The 18,276-nt window shown below is 55.2% G+C and overlaps 1 protein-coding gene across 2 annotated transcripts in view; it reads left to right on the top strand.

Annotated features, from left to right (window-relative positions):
* DOC2B (double C2 domain beta) overlaps positions 1-15,249 on the top strand; it is a 38,488-nt gene extending 23,239 nt beyond the window's left edge. Inside the window, exons 6-9 of one of the 2 annotated variants that reach the window (XM_034941188.4) lie at positions 1,848-2,005; positions 9,786-9,867; positions 10,712-10,808; positions 11,378-15,249. In XM_034941188.4, the coding sequence (XP_034797079.1) occupies positions 1,848-2,005; positions 9,786-9,867; positions 10,712-10,808; positions 11,378-11,514 (474 nt within the window). In that variant the 3' untranslated portion in view covers positions 11,515-15,249. The remainder of the gene's footprint in view (positions 1-1,847; positions 2,006-9,785; positions 9,868-10,711; positions 10,809-11,377) is intronic. The other variant, XM_003846023.7, reaches the window with a different exon arrangement.
* Positions 15,250-18,276: the final 3,027 nt, after the last annotated feature.

The raw sequence follows: 18,276 nt of genomic DNA, 5'->3' as shown, positions 1-18,276 counted from the left end.
AGAAGGAAGAAGCCGGGTAGTCTCGGGAGGGCAAGGAATGGAGAAGCATCAGGCTGGCTGGGGATGGGGAGGCCTGGAGCTGAGATCTGCCTTGAGAGGCAGGCACTGGCAGCTGCTGAGGCAGGGAAGGCACTGGATGGGCTCCCTACTTGGCTCCCAGCTTCTCCAGGGTGAGGAATGTACCAGAACTCTGTCTTCGGGGTTCTCCTGAGGGAGCCACATCCAGCACCCTGAGAGGCTCCAGGTAGCACCTTCAGGGAACTGGGGCCATGGTGACCCTTTTCCATCCACCAGGCTCCATTGTCACGGGCAGACCTTTCTGCCTTTCTTTGAACCCCCAGGCTGGAGTTGCTTGTATGAGGTTGAACGCACAGGGGACCATCTGTCCCTCCATTCCTGCCTTCACTAGTACAAGCCTCCAGGGGGCCCTTAGTGCCAGGCCCTTGCCCAGCCCTGAGGTATTAAAGATGACGCAGGTATTATCTGGATGCGGTGGCTCATACCTGTAATCCCAGCACTTTAGGAGGCTGAGGTGGGTGGATCACTTGAGGTCAGGAATTCGAGACCAGCCTGGCAGACATGGCAAAACCCTGTCTCTACCAAAAAATACAAAAATTAGACTGTAGTCCCAGCTACTCAGAAGGCTGAGGTAGGAGAATCGCTTAAACCTGGGAGGCAGAGGTTGTAGTGAGCCAAGATCGTGCCACTGCACTCCAGCCTGGGTGACAAGAGTCAGACTCTGTCAAAATCAAAATTTACAGGTAGAGTTCCAACTTCAAGGAACTTAGAGGCTGGGGCAGACCCCTGAGGAAGCAGGCGGCCACACCGGGCCATGACAGGATAAACCCGAGGCAGTGGGCACGCAGAGGGGACGGCCAACCCACCCTGAGGGTCAGAAAAGCCCCCCAGGCCCAGAAGGACCAGGAATTTATCAACGGTGAACACTGAGGAGGTCAGAGGAGGGTGCTGGAGCTGTGGATTAAGGGTGCGCAAAGGTGTGGAGGTGGGACCCGGCTTCAAAGCCACGGGAAAGTCAGGGCGGGCTGTGAGGAGGACCTGGTGGAAGACTGTCCGCGGAAGCCGAGCGCGCCAGGCCGGGGGCTGCAGACCCGTGAAGGGCCGCTTAGCACTAATGTTAGGCTCTGTGTGCCTCGCAATCTGTGGCCACCATGCAGCTCTGTCCTTAGGGCAAAAGCAGCCATAGAGAAGCATCACGGAGCCGGCAAGGCTGTGTTCCAACAACATGGTGTTAATGGAAGCTGAAGTGTGAATTTCATGTCATTTTCATGCGTCACAAAATATTTTTCATTTCATTTTTCTTTCTGCTATTCCAAAAAGTAAGAACCAGCTGGGCACGGTGGCTCATGTCTGTAATCCCAGCACTTTGGGAGGCCAAGGTTGGAAGATCCCTTGAGCCCAGGAGTTTGAGATCAGCCTGGGCAAAATAGTGAGACCCCTGTCTCTATTTTTTTGAAAAAGAATTTGTTTAAAATAAGGGTAAGAGCCATGCTTAGCTCACATCCCACACAGAGCCAGGCGTCGGGCCTGATCTGGCCCCCGGGCTGCAGTTGCCAACCCCTGGGCTGGCCCTTGCTGGGCTGTGAAGGCCACCGTAGGCCACATGCAGCCAACAACAGGGAGGGTGTGGGTCAGATCCAGCCCCGGAAGAGCCCTTGGGAGGGAAGAGATGACAGAAGGGCTGTGAGTTCACAGTGAGGCCACTCACCAGGGACCGTGACCAGGCCCGGCTGCAGCAGCCGGATGGGCGGGCTCAGGAAGAGGAGGCCAAGGACGGCCAAGAGAGGGGTGGGAGCAGGTGAGGACTGAGTGACCGTCCCGTCCAACAGGTGGACAAGACCGAAGACAAGTCCCTGGAGGAGCGGGGCCGCATCCTCATCTCCCTCAAGTACAGCTCGCAGAAGCAGGGCCTGCTGGTAGGCATCGTGCGGTGCGCCCACCTGGCCGCCATGGACGCCAATGGCTACTCGGACCCCTACGTGAAAACGTGAGTGTGCTGTGCGTGTGACCACCTGCCACGTCTTCACCTCGAAGGACGGGGGTCCGTGTGCCGGCTCCGTGGTCCCAGGTGGCAGGCACCCAGGGAGTACCTGAGGTACAGGGGCGCCTGCCACGTCTTCACCTCCAAGGACGGGGGTCCGTGTGCCGGCTCCGTGGTCCCAGGTACCCAGGGAGTACCTGAGGTACAGGGGCGCCTGCCACATCTTCACCTCCAAGGACGGGTGTCTGTGTGCCGGTTCCATGGTCTCAGGTGGCAGGCACCCAGGGAGTGCTTGAGGTACAGGGGTGCCTGCCACGTCTTCACCTCCAAGGACGGGGGTCCGTGTGCCAGCTCTGTGGTCTCAGGTGGCAGGCACCCAGGGAGTACTTGAGGTACAGGGGCGCCTGCCACGTCTTCACCTCCAAGGACGGGGGTCCGTGTGCCAGCTCCGTGGTCCCAGGTGGCAGGCACCCAGGGAGTACCTGAGGTACAGGGGCGCCGTGTTCCCTGATGGGCTACCTTGGCAACTCCAGGGGTTAAGCATGGCCAGCCCATTTCACAGATGGGGAAACTGAGGGACAGAGAAGCTGAGTGGCTTCCCAGGGTCATGCAGATATTAGTTATCACCTGATGCTATGTCCAGGCCTCTCTGTGACTGAGGGGCCCAGGAGGGGCCTTGAGTCGGAGGAGGGGACAGAAGGCGGGGCCAGTGCTGGGGGTAGCCAGGAGGCTGGGGGAGGATGCAGAGGAACTCTGCCAGGCCTTTGCAACTGCCCACATTTGCCCAGCCCTATACTGGGGCCACAGATGCGGATAAGAGTCCACCCAGCTCTACCAACAGGGCTGATGGTGGGCCTGGGGAGAGACACTAACTCAGGGGGCCATGCCAGGTGGCCTGGGCCGCAGAGCTGTGGAGCTGTGAGCCTCATCAGGAGAGGCTGTGTAGCTCTGAGAGCCAGGCAGGAGCTGGCGACCCTTTGGAGAGGGTGCTACAGGTGCCACAGTGACTACCGTCAGTGCTCGGGGCTCTTCAGAAACTAGGTAGGTATGAGTGTGAGCTCACAGGGAGACTCTGGAAAAGTGAGACTTGGGGAGGAATTTAGTTCAGCAGAAAGGAGGGGCAGGTGCTTCAGGGAGGGGGAATGACAGAGGGATGGCCCTGACCTAGGGGACACCAAGGACCCAGGTGACTAAGGCCTCAGGGACATCTTGGCACCATGAAGAGGCCAGTACTCCTCGTGGCACAGCTCTAGGGGCACCATTCCCATGGCCATGATCATATTTCTGTCACTTTAAAAATTGTATGTGGCAGGTGCAGTGAGTTACACTTACATTCCCAACACTTTGGGAGGCCAAGGCAGGAGGATTGCTTGAGGCTAGGAGTTTGAGACCATCCTGGGCAACATAGTGAGACCTCCATCTCTAGAAAAAAATTAAAAATTAGCCTGGTGTAGTGGCATGTCCCTGTAGTCCTAACTACTTGAGAGGATTGCTTGAACCCAGGAATTTGAGACCAGCCTTGGCAACATACTGAGACCTTGTCTCTACAGTTAAAAATAGTAATAAATTAGGCCGAGTGCAGTGGCTCGTGCTTGTAATCCCAGTACTTTGGGAGGCCGAGGCGCACGGATCACCTGAGGTCAGGAGTTTGAGACCAGCTTGGCCAATATGGGGAAACCCATCTCTACTAAAAATAAAAAAATTAGCTGGGTGTGGTGGCGGGCGCCTGTAATCGCAGCTACTTGGGAGGCTGAGGCAGGAAAATCACTTCAACCTGGGAGGCGGAGATTGCAGTGAGCCGAGATCACACCACTGCACTCCAGCCAGGGTGACAGAGCGAGACACTGTCTCAAAATAATAATAAACAAATAAAAATAATATGACAATAATGGGATGGCCACTTTGGGAAGCAGCTGATAGTTCCTCAGAAAGTTAAACACAGAATCACCATTTGATCTGGCAATTCCACTCCTAGTTATATACCCAAGAGATAAGAAAAACATGTCCATCCTAAAACTTGTGCAGGAATGTTCATAGCAGCACTATCCACAACAGCCAAAAGTGGAAACACCCCAAGCTTCCATCCACTGATGAATGGATACACAAATGAAGTCTGTCCCTGCAGTGGAATATCAGCCCTAAGAAGGAGTGTAGCAGGTGCGTGGAATATCAGTCATAAGAAGGAGCGTAGCAGGTATGTGGAATATCAGTCATAAGAAGGAGTGTAGCAGGTGTGTGGAATATCAGCCCTAAGAAGGAGTGTAGCATGTGCATGGAATATCAGCCCTAAGAAGGAGTGTAGTAGGTGCGTGGACTATCAGCCCTAAGAAGGAGTGCAGCACGTGCGTGGAATATCAGCCCTAAGAAGGAGCGTAGCACGTGCGTGGAATATCAGCCCTAAGAAGGAGTGTAGCAGGTGCGTGGAATATCAGCCCTAAGAAGGAGGGTAGCAGGTGCGTGGAATATCAGCCCTAAGAAGGAGTGTAGCAGGTCCGTGGAATATCAGCCCTAAGAAGGAGTGTAGCAGGTCCGTGGAATATCAGCCCTAAGAAGGAGTGTAGTAGGTGCGTGGACTATCAGCCCTAAGAAGGAGTGTAGCACGTGCGTGGAATATCAGCCCTAAGAAGGAGCGTAGCACGTGCGTGGAATATCAGCCCTAAGAAGGAGCGTAGCACGTGCGTGGAATATCAGCCATAAGAAGGAGGGTAGCAGGTGCGTGGAATATCAGCCCTAAGAAGGAGTGTAGCAGGTCCGTGGAATATCAGCCCTAAGAAGGAGTGTAGCAGGTCCGTGGAATATCAGCCCTAAGAAGGAGTGTAGCAGGTCCGTGGAATATCAGCCCTAAGAAGGAGTGTAGCAGGTGCATGCTACACTGTGGGAGGACCTTGAAAACAAGATGCTAAGCGAGAGAAGCCAGACACAGATGGCCACGTGTTGCAGGACTCTATTTCTATGAAGTGTCCAGAATAGGTCAACCCACAGAGGCAGAGAGTAGATTTGTGGTTGCAGGAGCCAGGGGAAGCTTGAGGGGACATGGGCAGTGTGTAGAATGTGGTACTATGAAGTTAAAAATGAATAAATTTGAACTAGAGGAATTATTATAACATGGACAGCTGTCGAAAACACAACAAACGACACACACAGTAGGATACTGGTTTGCGTATATATATGTTTTTTCTTCTGATTTGTCATTGACTTGAATCTCACGTGTATATATCCTTGCAGGAGGATATGCAATCTGAAGCCAAAATGGTGTGATTTTTTTTTTTTTTTTGAGACAGAGTCTTACTCTGTTGCCCAGGCTGGAGTGCAGTGGCGTGATCTCAGCTCACTGCAACCTCTGCCTCCCAGGTTCAAGCAGTTCTTATCCCTCAGCTTCCCAAGTAGCTGGGATTACAGGCATGCGCCACCACGCCAGGCTAATTTTTGTATTTTTAGTAGACGGGGTTTCACCATGTTGGCCAGGCTGGTCTTGACACTCCTGACCTCAAGTGATCCACCCACCCTGGCCTCCCAAAGGGCTGGGATTACAGGTGTGAGCCACTGTGCCCGGCCTATGGTGTGACATTTTAAAACCAGTTTCAATGCCCACCTGCCAGATGGACAGGAATTCCAGGGTCACCTGCTGGGTTGCCCAGAAAGCAGAGTCTTACCTGCTGTGACAGATGGTCTGGTCAACTTCCACAGGCAGGCGGGGGGCCATCTGGGCAGGGCCTGTCCACTGTACCACAAGCTCCTCCCTGCCACAGGTGGCTGTTGTGGGTGCTGCTGGACCCCTGCAGCTGGGTCCCACCTGCCAGCCGTGGGCCAGGTCATGTGGCCTTTCAAAGACAGGCCGAGCTGTGGGCCACTCCCTATATCTGAGCCACGCCTCACCTGAGACCTCCACATCTGTTTCAGACACCCTGGGTGAGACACGAGGGCTGCTGCTCAGGGCTCCTCAGGGGTCCCCATCTCTGAAAGGCCCCTTCATGGACCAGGGGCCTCTTCCTCACTAAAGCAGAGGAAATAAGGGCACAGATTAGATGGTAAGAGGGGCACCCCTCAGCTGCATCCTAGACCTGGAAGAGAGTGTGACCTGTGCCCCAGAAGAAAGGGAGGGACGTATCTAGCGGTTGATGCTGAGGGCCAAAGCTAGATGGGTCAAGGCCTTTTGTCTGCACTATTATTTTTATTTGTTTTCTTTATTTCTTCCTTTCTTTTTTGAGACAGTGACTCACTCTGTCACCGGGCTGGAATGCAGTGATGCGATCACAGCTCACAGCAGCCTCAAACTCCTGGGCTCAAGCAGTCCTTCCCCCTCAGCCTCCTGAGTAGCTGGGACTACAGGTGTGCACCACCACGCCTGGCTAGTTGTTTTTTGTATTTTTTGTAGAGACTGGGTTTTGCCCTATTGGCCAGGCTGGTCTCAAACTGCTGGACTCAAACGATCCTCCTAGCTCGGCCTCCCAAAGTGCTGGGATTACAGGTGCAAGCCAGCATGCCCAGCTAGCACCATTATTTTTATAAAGCTCATCTCTGGTGATACTTGCCCCAGTTTCCCCAGGCTGGAAGTTGACCCCAGGCCCAGCTCTTGAGGGTTTGATGGAAAACCCCAGGAGTAGCAGTGCCTGTGACAATCGCTGACATGTCGAGTTACACGTAATATCCCAGAGCTGCGCGATGGCTGCGTGTGACGCGCTCAGCAGCCTGTGCGGTCGCTCCTGTTGTTATCTCCATTTCATGCCAGCGAAAATGGCAGTAACTGGCAGCAACGTGCTGTGCCACCCTGGGCAACTCCCTTCTCTGGCTGTCTTATGTATAACCAGAAGGGGTTTCTTCTCAAAGCCACAGGCAAGCAGAAGGCACTGTGCAGAGGGCTCAGAGGTACACGGCACAGGGCGGCTCCGTGAGCCCCAGTGGCCAGGACCACTGTCCTGACAGCAAGGGAGGGAGAGACACCACAGGGTGGGCCTCAGGGGCTTTGCAGGGTGGGCTTGTGCCAGAGTAGGGTGTGCTCAGGGAGGGTGCTGAGGGATCTCCCCAGAGTGGTCAGGTGAGGAGGGAAGGGCACTTCTGGTAGAGAAAACAGCAGAACAGAGGGCAACACTGGCGGAACTGTCCATGGCTGAAGGTGCCGAGGCTGGAGCCTGTCGTGGAAGTCTGGTGGCTGAGTGAGGGGTCACCAGATGGGCACAAGTTGTCCAGGCTGAGGGTGCAGAGATCCCAAAACAACTTTCCTTCCAGGGGCTTGTGAAGGCAGGGCACGCAGGACCCTTCTGTCCCTGCTCCTCACCCGTCACCAAACAGGCCAAGGACAGTTCACAGCAGACACAATACCAATACGTAGAGAAATGGCCAAGGAGCATAGTAAGTAACTAAGGAAATCTGCTGTCTCCGGGTGGCGGGCTTAGGGGAATCCCCCCAAACTTTTTTTAAATCAGGTTTATTGAGGTACAGGTTGAGCGTCCCAAAGCTGTAAATCCAAAACCCCAAACATTCCAAGCACCGACATGACGCTCAAAGGGAATGCTCATTGGCGCGTTTGGGATTTCAGATTTTTGAATTTTTGAGTTAGGGATGCTGAACTGGTAAATATACTGCAAAGATTACAAAATATGAAAAAATCCAAAATTCAAAACATCTGGTCCAAGCATTTCAGATAATGGATCCTCAACCTGTATCATTCATATCCAGTGAGTTTTTCTTTTCTTTTCTTTTTTTAGAGACAGGGTCTTGCTCTGTTGTCCAGGCCAAAGTGCAGTGGCGCAATCATAGCTCATTGCAGCCTTGAACTCCTGGGCTCAAGCATCTTCCCACCTCAGCACTGTGAATAGCTGGGACTACAGGCATGCACCACCATGCCCAGCTAATTTTTAATTTTTTGGTAGAGATGGGGTCTCGCTGTATCACCCAGGCTGGTACAGTCTTGTTTCCACCACCAGAATCATCATAGAGAATATGACCCCAGAAAGTTCCCTGGCCCCAGGCAACCACTCACCTGTTTTCTGTCTCAATAGTGTTGCCGTTTCCAGACTTTCCCATGAAACAGTCAGATAGTGTGTTGCCCTGTGAGTCTGGCTTCTTTCACAGGGAGGAATGTGTTTGAGATTCATCTGTCAGTTGCATGTACCAGGAGTTTGGTCCTTTTTGTTGCTAAGTGGTCTTGCATTGTGTGGGTAAACCACAAGTTTGTTGTTGATGAGTTCCCCAGTCGAAGGGCGTGTGGTTGTTTGCAATTTTTGGTGATGGTAGAAAGCTGCAATGAACAGGTTTTTGTGTGGACATATGTCTTCATTTCTCTCTCCTAATCCCAACTTTTGTCCACATGCATTTTCTAGTGCTTCTGTAATAAACCAGTATTATCTATGCCATGAAAGTCACAATTTTAAAATATGCAAAGTAAAGCAACTATGAGATATCATTTTCTGCCTCTCAAACCAGCAAGGAGTTTTTAAATGATAGCATTCAGCTTTGTCGCAGGCACTGTGTGTCAACCATGCAGCCTTTCTGGAGAGGAACTGGGCAGAATAAGCTGGACATGGGCGTGTCTTTGGGTGGTGCCTTCACTTCTAGGGATGCAGGTTAAGCTGGACATGGGCGTGTCTTTGGGCGGTGCCTTCACTTCTAGGGATGCAGGTATTCGCTGGACAGATGTTTGTTAAGCTCCCTGGTGCCAGGCCCAGGGAGTTGGTCGTGGGTGAGACCCCAGAGACCCCAGAGCACATTCAGCAGGGACAAGGCAATTGTCATGCAATTATCTATGCAGGAACAGGGTGAGAAGCTTTGCAAAGAAGTTGGGGACCTCTTGTCCCCTCCTCCAGCCTGCACATGACCTCCCTGTCATAGAGAAAGGAGTCTGAGCCTGGCTTTCAAGCACCACGCTTGTGCTTGCGGGCTGTTTGACCTTGGGCAAGTCACTCCCCCTCTCTGAGCCTCAGAGGAAGACAGCTGTTCTGCATCAGAGTCTAAGGCCTTAGTGGCTGTGGAGGGAAGAACATCTAGGTGGCCTCCCTGTGACTGCACAAAAGGTCTTGTCCTTCCTCAAAGCTCCAATGGAGGTAGTGGTGACGGTTGTACAACTCTGGGAGTCTACTAAAGGCTACTGCGTTTTACGCTTCAGAAGGATGGATTTTATGGTGTGTGAATTATATCTCAATAAATCTGCTATTTTATAAAAGAAGCTTGAGGCCGGGGGTGGTGGCTCACACCTGTAATCCCAGCACTCCGGGAGGCCGAGGCAGGTGGATCACCTGAGGTCAGGAGCTAGAGACCAGCCTGGCCAACATGGTGAAACCCCGTCTCTACTGAAAATACAAAAATTACCTGTGCATGGCGGCACATGCCTGTAGTCCCAGCTACTCTGGAGGCTGAGGCAGGAGAATCACTTGAACCCGGGAGGCGGAGGTTGCAGTCAGCCATCTGAAAAAAAAAAAAAAAAGAAGTTTGAACAAGAGACCAACTCTGCTAAAAACTCTGTTCTGGTGGGAAATGTGAGCTTTATGAAAATTAGACTTCCAGAAATGAGGAAAAACCCCTTTCCTAGGGGGATGGAGGGCGCCCCCCAGGGTTAACTTCAGGAATGTGTGTGTGAACAGAAGTGCGGTGGATGAAGGGACCACTTGCTTCTCGAAAACAACGTCTCGCCTTTGCCACAAAATAGCGTTGGGAAAATCCAATGATTAGGACAAAAGAAGGGCCCAGGAATCTCTCTCCAGGGACAGAAAGCTCTTTGAATACCTGCTGGCTTGATCTATACCCCATAGCATGTCCCCATCCTCTGCCTGTCTGTTGGATGTAATTCCAGATACCTGAGGCCAGATGTGGACAAGAAATCCAAACATAAGACAGCGGTGAAGAAAAAAACCCTGAACCCGGAGTTTAATGAGGTATGAGGGGCTGGTGAAGCTTCATGAAGGCCATTCCTCTGCCCCACAGCAGTGGGGGTGTGGCTGGGTTTTCAAAAGGTCATGGTGGGATGGGGAGGGTGGTCAGAGACGGTGGGGAGGGGCCGCACCAAGCCACAGACACAGGGGAGCTGGGGGACCCCTGGAAAGCTCTTGGCAGGACTTGTCGGATGTAGGGCTGGGGGGAGGGAAGTGTTGAGGGGAGTCCTGGGTTCCTCATGGAGGCAACAGGGCAAAGAGGGGGTGAGGAAGATGGGGAGAAACTGTGTGGGGCAGGGGGACTCAAGACACCCTGGGGCCCCAGGAAGTCTTCCGCCCAAGGTGGCGAGTACGGCTGGAAATGCGGATTCCCCCCAAGGAACAAGAAGGAAAGAAGAGCAGAGGGGCCTTGGGTAGAGCCCACGCCACACCAGTGATCCAGAGGCAGGCAGGGGAGGTCGAGAAGATGCTTCCAGAGAGTGAGGGGAACCCCGGATGGAAGGGAGGGTCCCACAGAGAAGGGAGGGGTCAGCAAAGCCAGGCCCCAGAGAGGCCCAGGATGACAAGGACTGTGGGGCGTGCAGTGCCTCTGCAGTCAGGAGGCTCCCGGGGTGTGGGGAGAGCAGGCTCAGGGACAAGGAGCAAGCGGGCGAGGGGACAGGGTCCCTGAAGACCCCAGTGGAGCTCAGGGGGAAGTGGGCGAGACATGTGAGCATCCACCCATCATCCACTCTGAGCACTGATCACCCCTGTCCCTCCTCTTTCCCTACACCTCATACCCCTCCTGGCCCCCGGCCGAGGCCCAGGCCTCGTGGCATCAGCCCTAACACTCCCTTCTTGCCAGCAGGAGTTCTGTTACGAGATCAAGCATGGGGACCTGGCCAAGAAGTCCCTGGAGGTCACCGTTTGGGATTACGACATTGGAAAATCCAACGATTTCATTGGTAAGGGGGCATAGTGGGAACACCGTCTGGATCAGGCCACAGCCCGTCTTTCCTGGTCCATGGGGAAAGCTGGAGCCACGGACCACCTGCCCCTAGGTCAGACCTTCTCCATCCTGACCCTTGTGCCCCAGGAAGAGACAGGCCCAGAGACGGAAGGAGTTCTGGGAGGGTCACACAGCACTCTGTGGTGGAGCACAGACAAGAGACAATGATGGGCAGTGCCTCGGGCTGGACTCTGAGCCCTAGAGGCCCCAAATTCCCAGTGGGTCTGGTGGCTGCGCATAGTGGGGCTGCCCGGCCCTTTCTCCCCTCTTCAGGCCCCCATTCCTTGACCCCTGATGCTGCCTCTGCACCCTGCCCCTATCCCTGCCCTGGTGGAAGAGAGACAGGATGGCTGGGCCCTGACGGGGCCAGAGTGTGGCATGGAGGTCAGGTCCTGTTCATGCTCAGAACCCAGCGGGCAGTGGGAGAGGCTGGCCTTCGAGCACAGAACCTGGGAGGGGGCATGGGCCCCACGCCTGGGAGTTGGGGGTCCCTGTGCCCCAGCTGCCCCTCCTGTCCTCCTGCAGGTGGTGTGGTTCTGGGCATCCACGCCAAGGGGGAGCGCCTGAAGCACTGGTTTGACTGCCTGAAGAACAAGGACAAGCGCATCGAGCGCTGGCACACGCTCACCAGCGAGCTCCCAGGGGCCGTGCTCAGCGACTGACGCCCACCCGCCACTGCTACCCCTGCCGCCACCTGCGCCCAGCACGGCCGGCCCCGGGCTTCCCCAGCAGCCACCAAGGCCTGTGGCCCCCACACTGGGGGAGATCCAGAACCCCTGCTTGGACACAGAGCCACTGCAGTCCCCGCTCGGAGGATGTGGAGGGCTCAGCCACTCTGGGATGGGGAGGGAAAGGAGCTGGGGTGGGGGGCTCTCAGCCCTCTGGGGCCCAAGAGGCTGGTGGTGGAAAGAGACCTCAGCACCTGCCCAGGGGAAGGGGACATGCCCATCTGGGAGCAAAGACCCTTCTAGAGGCCAGCCCCGGCTGAGAGGACAGGAGTGTGGGGGCGCCTTGGCGGACAGTAGGAACAGAGGAGGGAGGTGATGAGCAGACAGACAGGTGGAGGATGGGACCTCGAAGACTGGCTGCTCCAGCCCAAGAAAGCCTGACTGCATCCCTCATCTCCTTCGCTGCTGGACAGATGGAAGAAGCGGGCCTGCCGGCCGAAAGTCTGCCAGAGTTCCCGGAGGCTCCTGATGATGGGTAAATTGGCACATGCTTCACTCAATGATTCCACAAGCCCTGGGGGTGAATGAGACACAGGGCCTGCCCTCAGGGAGTTCCCATCTAGTCAGGAAGCTGGGAACAAACCATTCCAACTGGGGTGAGAAATACCAAGACCAGCTTGGCCAGTCTGCAAGTACCGTGGGCTCTGCTGACTCTGCCGGGAGGTCAGGGAAGGCTTCCTGGAGGAGGCGGTGCTTCCGTAAGGCCTTGGAGGGTGAGTGGGGGCTTCTAAAAGCAGTCCAGGCAGTGGGAGTGGTCTAAAACGGCCTGGAGAGAGAAAGCCAATGGGGCCGGGGTGCTGTGGACCCGGGGTCTCCTCTCCAGGGGAGGGTTTGTTAGGAAGGTGTGAGGCTCGAGGCAGGAGGTGGGGGACGTGATGGAAACACCATGGAGAAACTGGTGTAGGCTCAAGTTCAGACCTCAGACCCAAGTCTCCCACTCTGATCTCTTTCTACTCCTGAGGGACCTCAAGGACAGAGCCCGCCCCTCCTCCTTCCCGGCATAAGCATCAGGTCAGCTGCGGTGGAGAAAAGGGTCCCTTGTGCTTGGAAAAAAAGCAAGCATTTCTACACGTCCTGACTCTGCCCTTTCCCCTCCCCTCCACTCCATGGCTCACACTGGGGGCCTCCCGGTGCTTGCTCGTGGCATCTTGGTCCCACTACCGCCACAGATGTCCCTTTTGGGAGTAATCAGTGGCCGTCCAGGGCCTTGTCTCTGGGGAGGCCTGTGGGGCCAGCTCCACCCTCCAGGAGCTGAGCAAGAATCACCCTGGCTGGTGGGCCTGTCTGATCCCCTGAGTGAGACTCCCCAGGAGGCTTGAGAGTATCTGAATCTTGGGGCCCATGCCTGAAGCCCACAAACTTTCTCTGCCTACCAAGGGCCCCTCAGGAACGCTGGGTGAACAAATGCAGAGCCAAGGAGTTGCATAGCCAGAGTCCCAGTGTGCTCAGCCCATCAGTGTGTGATGGAAACAGGCCCAGAGAGGTCAGGTGACCTGCCCAGGGCCTTCCAGCCCCCACACAGCTGGAACCAGGATCCACAGCCCCCAGCCCAGAGTGCTGGACACCACGCTTCAGGGGAATTGGCGTGCTGAGCTCACACCAGAGAGGTCCTGCTAGCTGCCAGCCTGGAGCTCCCCCGCCTGCTGCCCACCCCTTCAATACCGATAGAGGGACTCACAGGCACGACGGTGGGACCTTCCACTGCAGACACAAAGCACACCACCACCTGAGGTCCAGGGTTATGATTTGAATCCTACCAAGTGCCCATCAGGCCTTTCCCAGGTTGCGGGGAAAACAGGACCCCAGCCCCCACACAGTCCCTGGCCACCTGCTGCTCCTGGAGACTTGTCTCCCCACCTTTAGGAAAGGTTTTTATGTGAAGGTTTTTGCATGCACTGGTCTGAACGCATGTTCACAGCCCTGCAAGGTGGGTTTGATTCTCATCCCCATCTTGCAGGTGAAACAGGTTCCCAGAGTCTGAGTAGTTTGCCAAGGCCACACAGCCAGGAAGGGGTGAACCAGGACTCAAACCCAGGTCCTCTGACTGCCACTTTCTCTCTCTGGGGGTCGGTACCCCCAGTCCCTTCCCTCTTGGTCTGTCGGAGACTCAGCAGAGACACCAGGTGAAGGCTCAGTAAGCTCAGGTGCATGATGGAGACCTGGGGTCTTGTCACTGTCCTGCCACCTCATCCGCTGGCTTTGAAACCATCCGTGCTACTTCAGGCTTCCCCAGAGGTGTCTAACCTGGCCCCAAAACTCAGCCACCCCACCCTAGCCTCTGGGGGCTGAGGCAAGGGCTCCTCTTTTCTCCACACAGAATGGGCACCCTCTGGGGGCCTAAGGTAAGAGGTGGTCTATTTCTAAAAGGCCTGGTGTCTAGTTAAGCTCTGGGTATCTTCTTAGCTTTGCTTTTTTGGGGGTCTCATTCAGAGAGGAGATTTGACAGCCTCTCTGAAGACACAGAAGTGAATGGCAAAGCGAGAAGAGGCTGTACCCCCCACCTACTATGACTTCCTTATTAGGCACATGGGGAATAAGGGGCCTGAAGGGGCACAGCTGGGACAAGAACCCAGAACTCCAGCCCCCCAGTCCAGGGCTCTCTACTGCCCAGGCTGTGCAAATGGGGCTGGGACCGAAAGATGGGGACAGTCAGGCTGGGAGGCAGGCTTACTGGCCAGCCAGCCCAGGGGCAGCACGGGCACTCGGGCAGGAACTCCCCAGGAAGTTTGGAAACCTTCCTTTCCTAGGATCTCAGCACCCTTTTAGATCCCGTGCAGATTGTCTTTCTGTTAAAGCGTTTTGAGGCACGATGGCTCACGCCTGTAATTGCAGCATTTTGGGAGGCCGAGGCTGGCGGATCACCTGAGGTCAGGAATTCGAAACCCACCTGGCCAACAGGGCGAAACCCCATCTCTACTAAAAATACAAAAATTAGCCGGGCGTGGTGGCGCACGCCTGTAGTCCCAGCTACTCGGGGAGGCTGAGGCACGAGAATCGCTTGAACCCGGGAGGTGAAGGCTGCAGTGAGCCAAGATCGCGCCACTGCACTCCAGCCTGGGCGACAGAGCAAGACTCCGTCTCAGAAAAAAAAAAAACAAAAAACACTTTGAGAAGCTGCAGAAGCGGCTCTGCCTTTGACCCCGAATGGGCATCTTTACTCGGGTCCATCATCCCCACAAAGACAGGAAATCTGATGCCAAAAAAAAAAAAAAAGTCATTCCAGGTGTCAGTAACCAGGCGCTGCCTCCAGCCCCGCCCCGCCCGCCGCCCCGCCCGCCGCCTGCGCCAATCCCCGACGGGCCCGTCTTCCAGCCCCGAAGCGGTCACCTCCTGACCTCTAGTGGCGAGCGCGGGGAACTGCGCCCCGGCCCGTCCGCCCGCCGAGCCCGGGCCGTGCATGCCGTGCCCGTTGTTCCTTCGCAAACCGAGTGAACCTCCCGATGCATGGACTCTGGCTGTCGTCGACGCAGACTCTCGTGCACTGCTTAACCCCGTTTTGCTGCCATGTGACGGCTGCAGACAATGTTGCAGACACTGTCCTCAAACTGCAGTCCCACAGACAAGTTTTGTATTTTGGTCTGACCTACCCGAAGGTGTCCTTTTTAAGTCTTATTTGTTAATATTTATAATGACATATAATCCAAAGTAAATGGAAACGTCATATTGCGATCTCATTGCCTTGGCGAGACTCTCACCTTTTAATAGATTTGAAGGGGGTGGGGGTGGTGGCTCACGCCTGTAAGTCCTAGCACTTTTGGAGGTCGAGGTGGGAGAATTGCTTGAGGCCTGGAGTTCGAGACCAGCCTGGTCAACATGGATAAACCATGCCTCTAAACACACACAATCACAATTAGCCTAGCGTGGTGGCACACACCTGTAGCCCCAGGTATTCAGGAGGCTGAGGTAGGAGGAGGAGGATCGCTTGAGCCTGGAAAGTGGGGATTGCAGTGAGCCGAGATCACGCCACTGCACTCCAGCCTGGGCAACAGAGGGAGACCCTGTCAAAAAAAAAAAAAAAAAAAAAAGATTTGGAAGGGTAGGAGGGGAGGGTGGAAAGACGGAGGAAAAGGCAACTGAAACCTACTCCGGATATAGTCTTGTTACTCTTCACCGGGAACCCATTTGAGGTAGGCCCTCAAGTTACAGATGGGGAAACTAAGGCCCAGAGAGGTTAAAATACTTTTACAGAATCACACGGCTGGTCGATGGCAGAAGCAGGATTCAAACTGAGGCAGCCCAAGACATTTTGCACCAGGACCTGTCGGCCATGCTGTTGTCCACTCATCCAACAAACAGCCGTGGAGTATTGACTAACGCCAGCCCGTCTGAGGCTCCAAGAGTCGTACATTTTAGAAGGTAATTTAAGACATGTACTGCTTAGGTTTGGAGGGAAAAAAATAAACCTTCCTAACCACAGATTAGTGTATTAGGACTAGTAGCAATCCCCACACTTTATATTTTCATTCCACCTTGTTAGAAAATGTTGATCAATGGTTGAATACAGTTTATTGTACATCATTCTTTAGGTCAGAAATTTCTCGAGATAAAAGCCTTTGCTTTCTAACATCGACTAACGAAGAAAATGTATGTCACTGAATGTGCAAACCTCTCAATCTCTTTCCTCTATGTCCCCCTTCAGGGTCAGGGTCAGGGTCCAGGTCCGGGTCAGCGTTTCGCATTTAGTCAGGGTTTGGTGTTCGGTTTTGGCCGGGTTAGGGTGGGTTAGGACTCGGGTCATAGTTTTGGGTTGGTGCGGTTGGCATCCGTGCTGGAATTTCCTTTCTGGCTGTCACCGTGACCGTAACCCGAATTCTGGTTCCACTGCTCTCCCCTGTCTAATTATCAGGGCTCTTTTCACCGCTGGCTCCATTCATTGCTTGCTCCTCCTGCTTATCTCTCCTGTCCAATCTGCCGAGCTCGCCACCTTCTTGTTCTGCCCTCTTCTCCCTAACATCCAATAGCAGCCTTCTCTGCAGTCCTTGCTCCGACCACTCCTGTCTCTTGCCCAATCAGCAGGCTCTACCAATGCTTACTCCGCCCACTTCTCTTGTCCAATTGTCAGGGTCTGCTCAGTGCTCGCCCCACCTACTTCATGCCCGTCCAATTGCAGGATCTCAGTGCTAGCCCCGCCCGCTTCTCGCTCCTATCCAACCAGTAGAGACTCTACCAGTGCCCACCCTGCCCACTTCTCTTTCTTATCCAATGACAGGATCTCCTAGTGCTCACTCCGCCCACTTCTCTCCCCCATCCAATCAGCGAGCTCTGCCAGTGCGTTGCGTTCCTGTCCTTGGGGGAGGGAGTCCGGGGTCTCTCGGGGAAACGGAAACGCAGGCTCAGATGTGCGGGCCCAGTTTCGAGGCAAAGCGGCCGAAGCGCTCTTCCGCCACACAGTGGTTTTGTGGGGCAAAGGCCGCGCGATTCCGCAGGCCCTGACCCTGCAGGGACTCAGGATGGCCCTGGGCGCTTTGTCCGGGTGGAGCAAGGGGTCGTGTGCGGGCGGCTGCGCAAATGGCCCCGCCGGCACCGCGCGGGCCTGGGGATGGGGGCAGCCTGGGGAGGCAGCGCCTGCGGGTGCCGCCCACGCCGAGCGCTCTCTGCCTCCCCGAGCACTCGCTGCGGACTCCAGGGCACCGTGCACCGAGTGCCATCCCTGCTGTGCGCACAGGGGCTCGGCTGGGCTCCCGCTCCCTCTCTCGGTGGAATGAGCTGTCAGAGCCGCCTCTGCGCACTCCCGTGCTCAAGGAATGGAAGCTGGGCTCCATGCCCCGGGAAAAGGGTGTTTGGCGCCACCAGCGACTGGCAAACCGGTTGCACACCTGCTCAGCTGTCAAGCTTATCTGAAGGACAAGTCCCCCGACCCCCAAACAACAAAACCTCCAGCCTGGCTGGAAGGCGGAGCTGTGGCTGCTCATTTGCAATCCGAGGTCACTGTGTGGCAGGGCCAGAAGCTGAGCTGGAGACGAGGGCGTCGTGTGGCAAGAGGAGGGTTCAGTGAGTATATTTGAGAGGTGAACCAAGCACCAGGATTTGGGGTGTCTTGGATTAGTAGTAATGGATTGTTGGTTCAGACCAAAGACCTGCCAAGAAAGCAAGAATATTTGGATGGCCCCGTGGCAACAGCCTTTTGCAGCCAGCAGGGCTGCTCTTGCTTGCTGGGAAGGAGACTGGCACCCGGACGGAGTCTCACTAAGCCTCCCCTCCCATCTCATCGCTTGCAGAGGGACGTGAGGAAAAGGGGCCTCCACAATCCCCAGAGACAATCCAAGGACCGTGGGAGCCGCTGGCCTTAGCCTCGGACTTTCCTGGAGCAGAGACAGTTTCAGAGCCACTGGCTGCCAGGTACTATCATCCCATGGCCATGGGACCAGCTCGTGATCAGTTCCTCTCCCTCCTCAGATGGAGACTGGAGCGTGGAGTGGGTGTGCCGGTGCCAGGGCCCCGACACGGGGACAAGGTCAGACCCCAGGGACGGGGAAGCCACCAGCAAGGAGCCCACGTCAGGGACTGGGGTCGAGGGCTTCCTCTGACCCCACACTGCTCCTGCACCCTGACTCATCACCTGAGTTCATGTCTGTTTTGCAGAATGAGGGGACAGACTTCGAAGGAAACACATGCAGGCCTGACACCTAAAGAGAAAGCCCGCTGTCCCTGTGGTTTATTGCTAGTATTTTGTCTGATTGCTTTTCAGTGAGTCAG

Source organism: Pan paniscus, chromosome 19, assembly GCF_029289425.2.
Source record: "Pan paniscus chromosome 19, NHGRI_mPanPan1-v2.0_pri, whole genome shotgun sequence".
Taxonomy (NCBI): Eukaryota; Metazoa; Chordata; class Mammalia; order Primates; family Hominidae; genus Pan; species Pan paniscus.
Note: the sequence above shows the minus strand (reverse complement) of the source record. Positions and strands in the feature narration are given on the sequence as shown.